We start from the raw sequence: 18,104 nt of genomic DNA, 5'->3' as shown, positions 1-18,104 counted from the left end.
ATCCCAAAAGATACCTACTAATGAAAAAAATCTTTGCACGTTATTGACAAGCATATTGACCACATTCTTAATATCCAAACGAATTGCTTTCCTTAAAAGGAATTGAAAGACCAGCATGATCTGAAACAAAATGGGGCCCTGTATATTTACCTCCAGTCAGATGGTTTCCACTTTCCAGCCTTCTTTCTCAGTTCACACTCATTTTGTATTCTGGAATTCACACAACATTGTGTGGTTTCAGCAGTTAAGTTCCCGTACTTTGCAGGGGAACAGCCTCCTTGGGCTTCTGCTCAAATTCACTCCAGCTTACCAAATACCTGGTTCCATTTTGGCTCCCATCTTGTCCATATTCCCTGCTATTAGGGCAGGCATTAAAATTCAGACTACTCTGAAGTAGAGAGTACTTCTAAGGTACTCTTGCCCTGTTGTACTCTCTCCCCCTCATCATATTTGTGTGTGTGTGAGAGGGGGGGAGGGAGAGATTTCCAAATATTCCATCACATTTTTACCTCATGAGGAAATATCTTCATGAGGAAATACCTCATGAAGATCTTGTAGAATAAATAAGCACACTTTTCAGAAACAAGAGTTGTGCAGTATCTTGTACAGTTTTTCATAACATGGGAATGCCCATGTTTGTTTCGTGTGGGAATCCTTTTATATTTCAAAAGAGCAACAAATTGCTATGTTCAAGAAAAAAAAATTGATCCAAAGACATTTGTCACTCAAATTCTGCAGCCTCAAGCAATACAAATTCTCAAGGTTTTATTGAGCAAGTCAAATTCATTCTTAATTTTTTGTTATTATATGTTTCTGTTCAGGAACAACTTTGTAGTATTCCTAGGATCCCTTCAAATTAAATGTACTTGCTTTACTTTCCCACACAAAAACGCTGACACATACCATACCGGTAGATAGGCAGCAAATGTCCTGGCAGGTTTTCAAGCCCCAGACCTTCTGACTAGGCACACATTAGCTGAGAGTGCTTTAAAGAAGACGCCCAGGGCAGGAAACCTCACCATCAGGACCACTTCTGAAAATAGCCTCGTCTATTGGATTTTTGGAGAGTAGCAAGATAGATCAGGGCTTCAGCTACAGCGCTTTATCCTTACTGGTTAGATTTATACTCGCCCTTTCTCTAAGAGCTCCAGGCACCCTGTACAGCGGTTCTCCCTTTATTTTATTCCCCATGATCATGTTAAAAAGGCTGGGCTGGGAGGAAGTGTGGATTAAGACTTGTCCAACATTGTAACACTAAACCATGTTGCACCTGTGTGCAATTAAGATTAAATTACAGTCTTTTGTTTTTAAAATTCCATATACGAAATTTGCAACTTTTCAAATCTAAACCCACCATCCCAGAAAGCAACCAGGAACCAATTAAATTGGTTTATGATTAAATGAAGCCAAATTATGCTCTGCATAAAGTTGTGCGTGCTTGCTTGCAACGTGTATTAGCCTTCTCCAAAATTCTTCTAAGAATTTTTAAAGCTTTTGCCAGCCCCAGATAACAAGCCTATTTATTAATCATTGCATAGCCCCATGTGTCACAGGGGACAAGGAAGTGTTATCCAGACAGATCATGAAATCAAGGAAATTTTTAATGACAGGTAGGGGTCTCATACAAATAGTCTCTGCCCTTCAACAGGCTAAAAATAAATGAAACACCTGAAGTGCAAAGGGGAAATGCCTTCTGCACAAGTCTTGCCAGGACAAGTTATCTTGGTAGTCAAGAATCTCCCAACAGTCACCCCAGAATTGCCAGCAATTATTCCATGGTGTATGAAACCTAACAGCCCCCTTCTACTGGGGGTTTCGTTGTACCCCGCCTTTTTTTCTGGGAGTTGATTTAGCCCTTAGTCCTCCAGGAGAGGGCCTAGCAGCATTCAAGAGTCTGGACTTCTTCTGAAAATTGCTTTTCTTGGAGGCAACAAGCAGTTTCTTCTTTTTATTAGCATTCAATTCTCCTTTAGTCTCCTTCCTGTCTGCAATTGCAGCTGAAAGCTCTTGCTTTGAAGCTGGCTGCTGATTGGCTTTACTTTCTGGACCTTTTTTCTTTTTAGATGGAGGTTCAGTTGGAGCTGGAGCAGATCCATCTTTTACTGCTTGCGTTGTTAGCTCCTCACTGGACACTTCATCTAGAAGTTAAAAAATAAAAGTTAGATTAGAAGCAGCCATCATATTACAACATCTCCAGTTTTTAATTAGTTTAACATCTTTAACAGGAAATTTCTGGGTCCCAATTATTTCTAAAGGTTTTGAGAAGTGGTGGTACAAATCCAATTCTCATTTTAATTCAAACTGTACCTTCCTCACTGCTATTAGAACAAAGTATTAGGATGTTCAAACCACACAATAATGTACATTTGATTAATTTACTTTAAGAGTTAGCTCCATTGGAACATGTCTGTAAAATGTCAAATTCATTTAGGCATATTATTGTAAAGGTGTGTAGCATTCGGGTCTAATGGCTTTGGATCCAAAAAGGCATCCTTGGCCTACATTGCAAAGGAGCTTTTTCTGGCCCCGCATAGCTTCATGGACTACTTGTCTGAGTTAAACATGTACAGCAGCCTGTCTCCATAGGTGGGTATCTCAACCCAAATATACCATCCACTCTGGAGAGCATCTACTTGTGACATCTAACAGAAACAACAGATAGTGAGATTCACATTCTCCCCAACATATTTAATTTTCTCTTTGGTTTCTATTCTTCAGCCATTTCCCCAGCAATTATTTAGGTATTGTTCAAAATAAAGGTTTATTATTCAGCTAAATATTCTGTGGATAGCAAGATGCAGGGTAATCCAGCAAGGTAGTATATTCTAGTTGAAGATGTTAATTAATTTCCAGGTTTATGATTCCTGTTGGGTGTTGTTAACAAGGTTTCTGAAAAAGGCAAGCTCTCAGATTCATTACCTTTCTGAGGTTTAGGAATGGCATTGGAAATTTTTTTCAATTTGGCCACAAAAAAACCATCCATATTGTGGGTATGCGGATAGAAACGGCGTGTGGATTTCAAGGAAGGATGGAAACGACGCTCCCTAAACCTAGACAAATAAATGCAAAGAAAAAGTGACGCATTTCCAATATCCGAAGCCTTTGAGCGAATGTCCACTGCCCCACTCCATTTTTCAGAATTAAGAGATACAAACCGGGTAAATCCTTCTTTGCCAAAGTCTAGACCCGTTGGTACCAAGCGGACGTTGCGCTTCTTCAGGGCATAATCCACCACCCACTCGTTCTCTTCTACCTGTCACCACAGAGCACAGGCAGTCAGCTTGGTCAACGTCTCCAGCAGAACGAAAGTGTCAGTGGAGACAGAGAATAAAACAGGCACCTACCATGACTGAACAAGTGCAGTACACAATGTATCCCCCAGTCTCAGAGGTTGCGTTAACAGAGTCAATGGCACTGAGGATCAACTCCTTCTGCAGGTGAGCACAGCGCAAAATGTCCTTTTCATCCTGAAAAAATGCAGGAAGATGAATGTTAATAGAAACAAATCTCAGTACTTTTTTTTAAAGGGAGGATTAGAAACTTTCCACCAGGAGACAGATGGGGGACTGAACCCTGTACTTTTCTGCATTTTTCAGTCAACAAATGTGGACAGAAGAGGATCGCATGGATAGTGCTCATAGTTGGGAAATTGCTTTCTGGAGATGTTGCTAAAGAATTTAGTGAAATTATTCATTTTGCCAGAGCTTGTGTTGTTGTTTTTTAAAATTTATTTGACTTCTATAGCTACTCATCTCAACAAGTAACTCAAACCAGTTATTTTCAGACTACTACTTCAAAAATAAAATAAAAATTTCTGCTCTTTTGGTTGCCTTTGTTCATTCAGCCTACTGGCATACTCTTTGAACCTGTTAAAACTAGTCTTATTCAGCAATATACATGTCATTATCAAGGTTGTAAATATACTCCAGAGATCCACAAGGGCTCAGGCTATTCCACAACTTCCATTATTTGAATTTCTCTTTGAACTTTTTCTTTGAACTAATCTCATTTATATGCCAGGCCTTAACCAACCCAGTGTGGATATGTCACACGGTTTAATTCCATGATCAATTCTTCCAAAGGACAGATCTAGCTAAACATTTTAACCAGATGAAACCAATCAGTATGCTTTATATCATAAATCTCTCACTTCTTTCAGATATCCTTAAAGAGGCACCTCGGTTGAGTTTGTAGCCATTTATGAGAAGGAAGATGTATCATTCTGAGCTACTCCGCGTGCCCATTCCGATACTGCTGTGCTTCATGCAGTGAGAATGAATAAATTTACCTTATTAGTTTTGACTGTGGGGTCCTTTGAAATAACACCAGTACCACTGCAGGGAGCATCAAGCAAGACTCTGTCAAATCCACCCAGCACCTTAAGATGAAAAAAAAAATGGACTTAGAAGGAAGTTTCTCTCTTGATTCTATCTGCTCTTGATTTGATCAGCTTAATAGCTGAAGACTAAACACTTACCTTGAAGTCTACTCTTCCCCACAGAGCAGAAGGCAAACCAGCTCCATCTGCTCCTCCCTGCCCTCCTCAGTAACCTGGGCATGAGCCCTGATCAGCAGGGGAAGGTTGAGGCAGCTGGCTCATAAAGAGTCGAGGCAGCTTTGCCCCTGACAGCTACCCCCAGAAGGGAAAGGTGGCCCTCGTCCCAGAAGACACATCCTCAGCGGCGGCGGCAGCATACCTTAGGAAACTGGCGCCCGTCACAGTGGCTCACAACAGCGTTTGTGACTCCTAAGCGGTGCAAGTTTCCCACCACACTGTGCAAACGTTCCGCATTGCTGTCATTAGCTAGTATCACCCCTGTGTTCTTCATCAGCTGAGCTGCCGGGCAGAACAGAAAGGTGCGCGTCAGGCCTGCCTTTGCAGCAATGATGCAGCAGCAACTCCCAAGAGGCTTCCATTCCTTCCACACAATAGGCTGTTTTGGAGTTTCCTACACAGGCAAATCCTTCTCCTCCATGCAAATGGAGAAGATTGCCTGCATTCCCTATAAAGTAGCCTTCTCTGTGGGTTACTCAGCACAGCTGTTAAACTCCTTAGACTGTCTTTAAAAAAAAAGTTGGTTGAGGACATGTCTCCATTTCCTCTCTAAAGCCAGATATGACATTTAGTTCCCTCTAGGCTGCTAGTTATGAAACCTTAGCAACAACCAAGGCAACAAGGTTGGCAATGGTGTTTTTATGGCATTTGAAGGCTGGCTGGGGAATTTTGGGAGCTGAAGTCCACACGGCTTAAAAGTTGCTGAGGTTGAAAAACACTGGTTTAGTAAACCAAATTGAGGGGCAAATTAACCCTACTTCCTATGAGAAATGCAGAGAACAAGGAGGATGATCAGGATATGCAGGCTTCGTTACTAAAGCAACAAGAAGTGAAATATATCATGCGCCCACAATAGATAACATTTGGAAGAGATTTAGGTATTTCCCTTTTTCACAGGAGTATAAGGACATAAGACATAAGATCTGCTCCCGCTCTCCTATCCTTCCCTAAGAGCTCTGCCACTTGGCCTGGGGACCAAATGGATGATTCCACGTGGAGGCAGCTTCTGGATTGATGGCAATCTCCACCTCCACACTTGCCCTCTGCTCTCCACCCTCTTATCCTTTTGGTTATCATTTTGATGTATTATCGTTTTGTGTTCCTTTGTCATTGTTTATTTTATTGTTCTATTATTTTACTTATGTTCTGTTTGCGCTTTAATTTAAGAAAATAAATAAATATATTATCATTTTGCGTTCCTTTGTCATTGTTCTATTATTTTTACTTATGTTCTGTTTGCACTTTATTAAAGAAAATAAAAGCACAGACTTGCACGATTCTGTTATTATGGCCAATCTCAATCAAAGTAGTTTGAGATTTCCTATGAAGTTGATTGTCCGGTCTGGCTCACCTTGTGGGACTGACAACAAGTGGCCTCAAATGAGACAAAAAGTGAAATTGAAGAGATTAACCTAAACCTTGTTTGGGCTGGTTTATACCAAACAATTACCTCAGGACAGGAGGAAAGATTAAATTACTCTGAAGTGGACCATCAGAAGGAGCCTGCCTTTTAATGGAGAGCGTAGAGCAGCCTTGCATGGTGAGCAGTCCCCAAAATGGGGTATTTGAACCCGTTCTTCCCCAACAAGCACAAGTACCTATGTAACTGGTCTTGCCTCCTGGGGCACAGCACATGTCCAGAATGCGCTCATTCTCCTGAGGGGCCAGAGCCATAACAGGGAGAAGGCTGGAAGCACCTTGCAGCATGTAGTGTCCAGCTAAGTATTCTGGGGTGGCACCTAAGAAGGGGGAAAAAAAGGAAAGACCAAAGGGATAATAAATACAGGGAAAGCAATGGCAGAGTGCCTGTATAGAGGCAGGATTTGAGGGAGAAAGAGAAGAAGGATACCCACCGATAGGCACAGAGGAGTCATAAACAACAAGCCCAGTTTTTGACCACTTTCCTAATGGGTCTAAATTCACTCCACGATTTATCAAGGCCTGCAACAAAAAGGAGGCGCTTTAGCTCTTCCAATCATGGCAAAAGAAGAGAGAAAAAGGCTGGGGATGCTCAAATACACACCTGGGCTAAATCACGGCGTCTTGTCTTCAGTGTATTGGTGCGGAGGGTCACTGGCCGAGAGACCTCATTGGCTTCCAAGAATTCAACTAGCTAAAAGCAGGCAGAATGAAAGAATGAGAATTTTTCCTCATCAAGAAGCAGTGGTTACACACATTGTTTTTTTTCCCATGGAGTAGAAGTAATTGAGCTGACACTTGCTTTAAATACTGATCTATCAAAAGAGGTGAATAGGGCAACACTGAAAATCCTTTGTTCTTGTCAATTGATGCTATGCAAGAAACCAAGACCAGTTCTTAGTCTCCCAATGATAATCTAAAGGCAAAAAGCATCTTGTCTCCCAATGATAATCTAAAGGCAAAAAGCATCTTGTCAGCCAGAGCTAATATTATGTGGGGAGAAGCTTTGATGGCAGGGAAGAAGAGGAATATTTACAATTTATACTGGAGTTCTTGCAGCAAGTAGATCGGCGCTAATGTTTGTGTGCACATTGATCTGCATGTCAATACAGTGAAACTTACAAAAGAAATTGAAGACTGAGAAAACATTGGCACCAAAATAATTATCTACCAAGATTTCAGGTCTGTTGTTGACTGCACCACCAAATTTTTGTGTTTCTGACTAAAAATCTTTCTAGAGAAATAGTACCTCAGACAGAGGGAAGAGTTCTGTCATCTTTCCAATTAAGAAATCACTGTAAGAGTAATATGCGGCAAGATCCTGATGCAGAAGGGATAAATATTCCTGCCTTGAACGTCCCTTCTCTCGCTTCGAACTGAAATCCTGAAGCACCTCCATATTATCTTTTATACGCTGATGAATGAGTTGGAGATCAGGAGGCTGAGCAGGTGAAAAGGAATTAAGGAACAACCACAAATGAAACTGTCTTATACCAAATCAGATAACCGATTTTACTAATAGCTTACTCAGCCTTTTCCAGAGATTATTGGTTCCATCAGCAACTTGTTCAGGCCTCCACAACAAGGGCACAAAACCTACCAAACCAGGGACCACAGGTTAGGATTACACAAATCCAAACCACCACTATCAGTTCACAGCAAAAATATCCTTTTGCAGTCCAGATTTGGTAATCCCAGTACCTAGCTTGGTCCCCTTGCACGAATATAAAAGTTACAAGCAAAGTACTTTGAATCCCAATAAGGCCACATTAGGGGTTGAAGCTTAATTTGCACTTTGAACGTTCATATTCTACCATCCAAATTACAAATTGGTTGCAAAAGTGTGTCACGCTAGCTCCATGCAAGATAGATTGTGGTTTATCACGACACACTGGAATCACACCACATTCATTTACTTATTACATATTTATCTCATTTAAAAACGGTCCTAAAATGGAAATGAAACGTTTCAGAGAGGTATTGATACTTAATCTCTCTTACAATAAAGCAATTCAGGAGTGCCATCCTTTTATGGAAAGTTTAACGAAGTATTAAGGGGTCTGTATGAATTCACCATACAGACCCTGTAATCAAGTGTTTCCTAACCTTGGCAATTTTGACCTGTGGACTTCAACTCGCAGAATTCCCCATGCAGCCATGCTGGGGAATTCTGGGAGCTGAAGTCCACGCGTTTAAAGTTGCCACGGTTGGGAAACCTTGCCCATAACAAAGCTGTGCCATACAAAGGGATCTCTTTCCCTAGAAAAAGACTCAGGAGGACACACAGAGCAACTCTGGACAACCCCCTTAATATTCTCTGGGTCCACCAGAATAAGGATATCTTCTTTCTCTATCTCCTGCCCACTGGGAAGCACGAAGCACTCCTCTGCCTCCACGTTGAGCTTCAGGTTTGTGTCCTTTTCTTCTTCTTGCTCTGTCCTCTGCTTGGACGGTGGTGTCTCATCCTCACTGTCATCCTCACTGATGTCCTGCCTGCAATCCAGAAGAAAGTCGTTTTGCAAGGGGACTCATAGAGGAGGAGAAAAATTGGATCCATTGTAAGGGGGAAAGGCTCAGCGATTCCCCCAGATCAAAATATTCTGGATCACTCACCCTTCCATCTTTTGTTTTCGAGCAGCTCGTTCTATAGGCAGGAGCTGAATGTAAAAGCACACAAAGAACCACTTAATCAAAGGCCAGGAGTATCCTTTCTCCCCACCCACCCACTCTGAATAATGAGATCGACAATACAGAGAAAGTATATTAACATCAACTTTATTTAATTAGATCCAGAAGGCTTCCCGATTCTGGGTGGTCTTAGAGCAGGGTCCCCAATCCCCAAGCCGCGGCCCATTAGGAAACAGGCCATGCAAGTGAGTGAAGCTTTTTTTGCACATGCACAAGGTCGAGGTAGCATGTGAACACCCCCCTGCCCCCACCCCAGTCCATGGAAAAAATATTTTCCATAGATCTGGTCTCTGGTGCCCAAAAGGTTGGGGACCACTGCCTCATAGAATCCCATCTGTGGGTGTTTTTAAAATATAAAATATGTACTCATTCTGTGAATGCAGCTACCTTTTAATAAATTGTAATGGTGCCACTAGAACAGAGTAGAACCAGTCACAAAAAAAATAGGAGTAGGAAATCCTGATAAAAATGATTTCATTAAACTTCAAAAGAAATTGTTTCAAGGTGCTGCAGCAGACCATCCTATTTCAGTGGAAGTGCTTTTTCCTGGGGCTATAATACTGGGGAAATGTATGCGGGGAGGAGGTGGAAGGAGAGAGGAAGGAAGGAGCAAGATTAAAGTGACTATTATTTTCCATTATTACTGAATAAGGGTCAAAGCAAACATGTGGAAAAGCTAGGAAGCAAATACATAAAATAAACTTCCCACCACCCTTGGAAAGCCATCATGACATCTCTTGCAGAACACTTAAAACTGACAGTTTCTGCTCAGTAACAAAATCCTAGGCAGCAGACAAACGTCTTCTTCAACCTTAGGTTTTCTCGGTCATATGGGCAGATCCCCACAGTTGGTCTTAGTAACTAAGTTAAATAAAAAACACACATTTCCTAGCATATTCTTTTTATATTGATAGCCCACCTGCTTTGAAATCTTAGATTACAGTGCATCCCAACATAAAATATGGGGTTCTAAATCAGGGACAAAATGGCCCAAGAGACAGAGTGGAGACACAAAATTCAATTAGGAGACAATGACACAAGAATTTCCACCTTAGTAAGTAAGAAATATTTCCATCTATCTGAGTAACAGCCACCAAAAAGCATTGTTGCTAAATATTCTTACCTCTTCATCACTAGAGGAAGCAACTCCATAGTCATCCATAATCTCATCCTCACTTAGATCATCTTCATCACTGAAAGCCATGCTTTCTTCTTTGTCTTCTTCACTCTCTTCAGTCCTGGATCTTTTCTTCCTTAAGGCAGGGGAAGCGAGCTGCGTGGCAGCATCAGTGCTACCGTTAGTTGCACTGTCCTCTGGAGAACTTTTCCCCTTGTTTGCCAACTGGAGTTTTTTCCTTTTAGCTGCCAAGAAAGACAATGGAACACTGTGAAACAACTAAGACACAATGAATTGTCTGCCCTGGCACACTTTAGAGCAAAGTTCTTCACCTCATGTGGATGGGAAATAATGAACATTGTAATTCATGAGAAAGATGGTGAAGGTCAGATGAGGTTGGCGGGGCCAATGAAGGCAGGGTAGCTGGGCTGTCAGAAGGCAGGAAAGAATGAAGGGTACACGTAGAGGAGAGCTAGGCAGATGAAGGGAATTGAAGAGGAAACATTTTGTCCCTTACATTACTGAGGCTTGGGGCTGGGAGGGACCAAGCCAGGACCAAGATTGAAGTGGGTCCTCGCCTAACAACCAGCAGGATTCAGTTAACAATAGCAACAAAGAATACTGGGATTGCCATTGCTATGTGATACAGTCACATTTCCAAGCAAATCAATGCCAGCAGGGCAGTAACTGAATCCAATTCGACTACATTTCAACCATTCCTATTTTCGTCTTTTGTACTTAACTGAGGAATCCTGATCCATCTTTAACCAACAATGGTTATGTCCTGCATAATGTATGTGCCACTGAACTTTCATTTGGACTAAGATTACATAGGTCAAGTGATCAATCTTGCTAAAGTTCTGCTGATTAGTTGAATAGAATTGCTAAATATCCTTTAGTCTGAAGGTGGTAAGCAAATAGGAGTACCAAAGTGGTACAAAAGTAGCTTTCATTTACCAAACTTACATCTAAGAATGTTGAGCATTATAAAATTTGTCAAAGCGCTAATAGCACAGTGGTTTGAAATCTTTTTGCATCTGTCGAGTACAGAACTCATGGTTATTCTTATGAGGGGGGGAGGAAGCTTTCTAAAGAGATTTAAAAATGACACAGAATGAGCCTCTGAGTTCCTGGGGTCAAGCGACTGACAGGAACGGACTGTAATAAGTTGATGTTGGGCCTGGAGGAAAAAAAAAAACAGATCCCATCCTCATTTTGTCTACTGTACACCGTCCCACTAGAACCCAGCTTCTGAATACTAGCCAGTGAAGGGGAATATTCTTCCTAGTCTCCTGAATTAACACAAAAGAAATGAACAGCAGTTACTCAGTGGCTTAGTATTCTAGATGTTTTAATATAGTCAGCATATATAGGAGCCTCTGTGGCGCAGTGGTTAGAGTGCAGTATTGCAAACTACTTCTGCAGCCAGCTGCCTACATTGGCAGTTCAAATCCCACCAGGCTCAAGGTTGACTCAGCCTTCCATCCTTCCGAGGTAGGTAAAATGAGGACCCAAATTGTTGGGGGCAATATGTTGACTCTGTAAACTGCTTAGAGAGGGCTGTAAAGCACTATAAAGCGGTATATAAGTCTAAGTGCTATTGCTATTGCTATATGCTACTAGTAAGTATGGAAACTAAAGGCCTTTATATCTGGATGATACAAAGTTGGGGAAGCACATTGCTGCTCTACATCCATCAATCCTAAACCCTGAATAGTAATAGCTCCAATTAACCTGCCTAAATAAGTTAAATGATAAATATTCTTTCAATGTACCTGTCACATTTTGGTGATTGGGGACATTCTTGTTCATCTGCAGTTTCTCAGATTTAATCCGTCTTTTTGCAGCTCTAAAATGAAATAGAAGAATGAATAAAAAGCTACTACATCCAAGACAGTAAAAATAAGGAACATGAATTTAACACTTTGGGTAAATACATTTAAAGTGATTAATGAGCAAAACAACAGTTTGAGAACAAAAAAATAGGTTGGTTCTCCCTTATTGCTGTTTTAAATTCTTCACATTTACTATAAATAAGTGGATCTGCTTATTTCAGAAAATTGTGTCAACTGTTGCTAAAAAGCCTAATAATAAAGCTGGCTTGAATGAAAAGCAACACCTCCAATGTTATAGGTCATCAGTAGATGGCAGTATTGATGCATTGCAAGCTCTGGTGTTTTTTTTTAGAATTCTTTCACTTCATTTGGTGGGAAGTTACTGTGAGAAAATGTTATTTGGCTACTGTTTGTGAAATGGAAACCTTGACATCAATGAATACTTGACAGTGCAAGGCACTATGATTGAATTTTTGACTACCCAAAAAGTCTCTCCAATTGAAATTCCACAACCATATGCAGATTGTTTATCATAACTATTCTGACATGAGTACAGTGCATTATTGGCAAAAAAATCTAAAGATGATGATCTAAAAAGAGCTCATTTGTATGATCAAGTACAAATGTAGAAACCAACAGGTTCTACACGAGAAAGGCTGATGAACTGATGAAGAACTGGCATATTACTCAAAGGGAAGTTGCTACTAAATTTGGTATTTCACAGAAAGGTTTGGATCACATTATATGATGTTCTTCAATATCTTCAAGGGTTTAAATCTGCCAGCAATTTTTATCACATGAGACTCTTTCTGCAATTGCTGTCACATCATGAGGGATTTCTTCATTGCACCGTCAATGCAAGGAAACATGGGCTCATCATTATGACCCAGAAATGAAACATTAGTCTATGAATATAGTCAAAATGCTTCACCTGAGGGGAAAAAATTCATATGAACAGAAATATGCAGCAAATGGTAATTATATGCAGAAATAAAAATAGGTAACAAAGAGCTAATTTCAAAGATTTTGTCTGTTTTTTTTTATTAAAATACCTATGTAAAGTTATAGAGATGAAGGCATTACTTTTCATTCAGCCCTTATATCACAGCTAATAATATGCTTTCCTAATAATTTTGAAGTTATCTGTAAAACTACAAAAGCTCAGGTAAAACTGCAGATACATGTATTGCAAAGCTATATAAAATTGAATAGCATAAAAGATCAAATTTAATCTTATGGTCTACTCTGAGCACTGATCAATCACTACCTGAGATTTAGAGGATGTGCTGCTAAGTGCGTAGTAACTTAGAATTAATTTCTAATGCTAACCTACACAGTTCAGCAAAAATAAGAACTATATGATTCAGGGACAAATAATCTTGTGATTTAAACTTAGCATTAAAAAAACAAGCTTAAACATATCACTACTGACATCTCATTGAAAATGTCCTAGCAATAAGTACCAGCTGTTATGCACTAAATTGTATATATTTATATTTGTTTTTATATCTTCAAAGATACTACGACCAAATGCAGAGTTGATGAAACCCTTCATGACATTCCATACTTTTTGTAATACAAGATTTTTGTCCCGCCTAGAAAAAAGCCTCCTTCTGCATGCTGAGGAAGTGGGAAGAGCAAAGTAAACTAACCAGGTTCCCCACTCAAAGTTTGGGAGGTCTGCATGGGAAGCTGAGAATCTAGAGGGCCAAATATTTCAGGACATTAATGCACAATATGGAATTTAAAAATAATAAGTATTACGGTACCAGTATAATAAATCCAATTATCAGCTAAAATATTTTTACCAATAGGCATCCATATTAAAAAAGACACTATTATGAAATGTTTTAATATAAACTAACCTTCGTCGGGCATGAGTGGAAAGTTTTGTTGCATTGTCATCAAGTGCTGGAGAAAAACAAAAAAAAATCACATTTCAAGAGGGAAAAATCTTTGTAAGAAATACAAAAAACTTCATGACATTTAAAGATCAACAAGTTTCTCAGGGTGTTTTGTACAAGTTTTCAGATCTTATGGGAAAGGTGGTTACAAACAAATCTGAATTTGACAGAACAGTGAAATGAGACTTTTAATGCCAACAACAAACTTTTTAAAAAAGCTACAAACTACTAAATGCACTTCTATGGAAAATTAGAACCCAAAGATCCTACTGCCTCAAGTCCTCCACTTAAAATAGAAAATATCTGCTAAAGACTCAGGTATTTTGTCTTCCATTCTTCTATTCAAAATATTGGGGCCTTTCATAATGAAGGATATATGGCATCTGCAGTTTGGTGCAGTTGTCATGTAATTGATTATATACTGAATCTGATTTTTATGAAGCAACAAATGTGCATCAAATGGTTCATCCAACTTTACAGCAAGAAAATGAAGTATCTTGCTCCTGATTCAGTAAGATATATGGTTTTGGTAAATAATATAGTTTGATTTCCATGCCACTTCCCTCCCCAGTACAAAATTAATTATATACACATACAACAGAAAACACTTTCCCTCATAACTTTTTGAATTGCTTTTTTCTTTTTTTACATTAACAAAAATTTGGGTCTTTTGTTCACACAAACATACAAAGGAGAACAAGCGGAAAGTTTACCTAATTCTTAATAGAAACATGTCAACAAATGTTTTCAAGTACTGTACTACAAACAGCCCCAGAATTCTTACAACTAGCCTAAAAATGAAAGCAGAGACATTGCTTCATTACATGAAATAGTGTTTTAAGTTAAGTGCCCTGCCCAAAGCCAACTCTGCACTAGAGATCTGAGATTTGAAAACAGTATATCCTTAATAGGTATGGAACATTATCAGAAACATGAATCTGACCTCAGACTAAGCACCCCAACAGGCAAAATTCTGAATACTTAAATCATTTAAATCAAATACAGGAAAAAGAGCTCATAAAATCAAGTTGCTGGTGGAGTGCAGGAATGGCACTATGGCAAAAAAGGCTGCGCTTTATGTACTGTAATGTGCTATCCACCAAAGAATCATCCAACTCAATCTTCATTCTTAAAAACTGGAAGCTAGGGGGAAGAACTGAAACCTGTTTTGTTTGATCTATGTGCCCAGCCCTGAGAGTAAAATCAGGATTCTGCTAGCAGTTTTTCCAACTAACAAATTTTAGCAAAAGCAGAAACTTTTGTGAGTTGTAGCTCACTTCATCCAATGCATAAAAAGGCTAAGCTGATAAATTGGGGCAAGGCCATGGAGGGGATTAAAAAGAAGTTGCTTAGGTAAATGTGATCAAAACCACTGCTGAAATCATCTGATTGCCAGAAACCCTTACATAAGTTCAGCAATTTTTTTTCTAAATAATGAAATTAAAGTCTTGCTTCCCTCCCCTCCCCAAAAACAGTCACTTTGAGACCTGCTATAAATGCACCCTGAGAGGCTGATATGCCCTGCCTGATATTACCTTGTCCCTGTTTTGATCCCAGATCTCAAATGTGTGCCTATAAATTCTTAGACCACAACTCAAAACAAGGACAAATTAATATCAAGGTATCTCAGCAAATCTCAAAGTGACTCTTTTGGAAAAGCAGAACTTTGAACGCACCATCTACTGAGAAATTGTGGGATTTCAAAAGAAGAGAAGATATGTAGCTCAGGGTTGAATTGTGGAGTCCTTGATACCCCTGAACTTGGTTGTTTTCCTGCAGACGTTTCATTATCCATGGTGCCACAATACGGGAAGTGCTCTGAAGAGGTTACCTGGCTGGGTAACGAAATGTAAGTAAGTTCAGGGAGCACCAAGGACTCCATATCCTTTTTTTTTAGCCTATCTCAGAAGACTGAAACAAACCCAATACAATTTTTAATCAATAAGATGCTTGTAACTTGTCTCACCTGTAACCCCCATCTTTATACCAGCCGATCTCCACCTCCCAGTTCCCCATCCTAACTCCACATCTGGCCACTTCATGCATGGGTGAGGTGAATTGCACCTCATAAAAGCTGATGCCTTCGAATAAAACTGGTCAGTTGGAAAAGGTACCACCAGATTCCCAGTTTTTTGTTTTTTTACCGTCCTAGGCTACCAAAGAACGGTTGCAGGAACTGGGCATGGCTAGTCTAGTGAAGAGAAGGACCAGGGGAGACATGATAGCATTCTTCCAATATTTGAGGGGCTGCCACAGAAAGGAGGGGGTCAAGCTATTTCCTAAAGCACCAGAAGGCCAGACAAGGAATAATGGATGGAAACTGAACAAGGACAGATTTAACCTGGAAACAAGGAGAAACTTTCTGACAGTGAGAGCAATCAACCAATGGAACAGCTTGTCCTAGGAAGTTGTGGGAGCTTCATCACTGGAAGCCTTCAAGAAGAGATTGGACTGCCACTTGTCAGAAATGGTATAGGGTCTCCTGCTTGGGCGGGGGGGGGGGGTTGGATTAGATGACCTACAAGGTCCCTTCCAACTCTGTTAATGCCTACGTTGTCCACCACACGAAATTCTGGCAGAGTGACTTACCGGGCGGCAAAAAGCGGGCGAGCTCCTCCTCCGCCCCACGCTGCTTACGGGCCTTCCGACCTGGCCCCCGCTTTGCCTGCCGGTTCGGGTCCAACTTGCGCCCCATGGCTTAGAAGGCCTCCGCTTTGGCGTGGAGTGAGACACGTGGGTGAGCTCCGCCCGCCCCTCCGTGAACATCCCGACTTCCTTCCGTTTTCGGACAAACCTCATTGGCCGTTCCTTTCTTCCACACCTCCGCTTACTTCTACGGCCTTGTGATTGGTTAGTTAAGTAGCCGCCTTCTTTGGATTCATAGATTGTGAGTGCGAATACCTTGGTGCAGAGGTCTCCAAACTTGGCAACTTTCAGACTTGTGGACTTCAACTCCCAGAATTCTCCAGCCAGCATAGAATTCTGGGAGTTGAAGTCCAAAAGTCTTAAAGTTGCCAAGGTTGGAGACCCCTGGTCTATTTTCATGAGGAAAACTGATTTTTCTTTTGGCGAAACCAATTCCCAAAAAAAGCTGCTAACTTTCGATGCTACCCTCCCAGTTTGGGGGAGGAGCTTCTCTGCTCCATCACAGCTACCTCCAGAATGTGAATGTTATTTCCAACAGGGGTCCACGCCCCCCCCCCCCCCAGGAAAAGACGCCGAATCTTCCTGCAGCCTCTTGACTTCCACGTAATTCTGCCAATTCTCTTAGACGGCGAACTTTAGTAGCTTGCAGTTAAGTTTCCCCTTTTCTTTTCAGATGAAAAGCCAAAGACACGCTTATTCCCAGGAGTGCTTTTACAATCCGAAGGGTTTTCATATTGGAAATGAAATGTTTCTCCATTAAAAGGCGCAATGTGTATTAGGTATCCTTTCTTGGGTCTTTTACCTGCCAACTGGACTTGGAAAATGATTTCTCAAAAGAAGTGTGCTGAGACACAAAACAGACCCGCACCCAGGATTAGAAGTGTGCCACGACTCTTTAAGTGTTTACCAATCATGGCAACTTTTAAGATGCCTGCATTTTCAACTCCCGGAATTAGTTATGCTAAAGTTGAGAAACACTGGCATAAGTAATTAAATGGATTGTGCTATTTTTTTTTCATTGCTGCATCTACAAAAGACACTGTTGCAATTCAGGTATCTGGAGACTCAAGGCAATTTTATGTATTTGGTACAGTCATAATTAATGTCTGTTAGTGCTTTAAAATGCTACCGTTCAATGCAACTACCCCAAATATACTTACAGGTATATTTCCTGGTGGTAGCCTATGGAAGCACTAATGAAATCCGATCATGTAGCTTTTGATGTCAATTGGACATAACTAAAAGATGCTTGCTGCTCATCTACCTACAATTTCTATGTAGAAAAAATACTTGCAGAGAACTATCATGTAGCCCCTATCAAAAAGCAAATTGATGCATGAATTTGCATGTCTTCTAGAAAAATTCTTAGATTAAAACATCAAGAGCCCATGACAATTGCTTATGCAAGATGCTGCTTTTGAAAGAAACAAGTGTCAGCATCGTGTCCCAATGTAAATCAACCATATTTTTCTGGCTTGCTGAATATCACTCTGAAAATAAAGCATTTTTCAATACAGAAGCTTGGCAAGGGTTTACTCAGAAAAGCTCCACGCTATCTTTTAATTGCAATCTTTTTACTATCCCATGTAAGGTTGTTGGGTAGAGTAACAATGGCTGGGTTCACGCATTGTGCTAAGCAATAAAGTAACAAATCCAGCCATTATAGTCAGTAACCCAATTCACGGATCCACAAATTGCCTGAATGAGCTTTTAAGTTGCTTGTGTGCACTGTGTGACATTCCAAGATACAAAACCATGATTTGTGATATAAAAGGAACAGATTTAAAGTGTATTGAGCCTATAGTTTAGATAAATTCAGACAAAATGTGACACTGTCATGTAGGTGCTGCCTGTAATTGCACATTGCAGCACATTTTATTCTCTCTTACAAAGCCTTTTAAAGTTATCAACTGGAAAAATTATCTAGGACAGCCTGGAAT

The 18,104-nt window shown here is 40.3% G+C and overlaps 1 protein-coding gene across 1 annotated transcript; it reads right to left on the bottom strand.

The window, feature by feature from the left end:
- Positions 1-1,583: 1,583 nt before the first annotated feature.
- NOP2 (NOP2 nucleolar protein) lies at positions 1,584-16,296 on the bottom strand. Its single transcript, XM_026688027.2, has 16 exons — positions 16,108-16,296; positions 13,480-13,525; positions 11,555-11,628; positions 9,786-10,024; positions 8,588-8,631; positions 8,316-8,467; positions 7,224-7,423; positions 6,579-6,668; positions 6,409-6,496; positions 6,154-6,294; positions 4,698-4,837; positions 4,289-4,378; positions 3,345-3,467; positions 3,156-3,253; positions 2,920-3,050; positions 1,584-2,138 (listed from the first exon to the last, which is right to left on the bottom strand). The coding sequence occupies exons 1-16, from the start codon at positions 16,211-16,213 to the stop codon at positions 1,804-1,806; spliced, it is 2,097 nt and encodes a 698-aa protein (XP_026543812.1). The 5' UTR covers positions 16,214-16,296; the 3' UTR covers positions 1,584-1,803.
- Positions 16,297-18,104: the final 1,808 nt, after the last annotated feature.

The sequence above is a fragment of the Notechis scutatus genome, chromosome 2 (genome assembly GCF_049901735.1).
Source record: "Notechis scutatus isolate UNSWTSFEM ecotype Mainland chromosome 2, rNotScu1.2, whole genome shotgun sequence".
Classification (NCBI taxonomy): Eukaryota; Metazoa; Chordata; class Lepidosauria; order Squamata; family Elapidae; genus Notechis; species Notechis scutatus.
The sequence above is the reverse complement of the archived record's forward strand: the minus strand, read 5'-3'. Positions and strand labels throughout refer to the sequence as shown.

Bases quoted from the DNA above. Each gene is read 5' to 3' on its own strand.
- NOP2 (XM_026688027.2), bottom strand. From the start codon at position 16,213: ATGGGGCGCAAGTTGGACCCGAACCGGCAGGCAAAGCGGGGGCCAGGT. The intron at 10,025-11,554 runs GTACATTGAAAG...CTTTCTTGGCAG, and splicing joins CAATCACCAAAATGTGACAG to CTAAAAGGAAAAAACTCCAG. The intron at 6,295-6,408 runs GTGGGTATCCTT...CCCCCTTCTTAG, and splicing joins TGACTCCTCTGTGCCTATCG to GTGCCACCCCAGAATACTTA.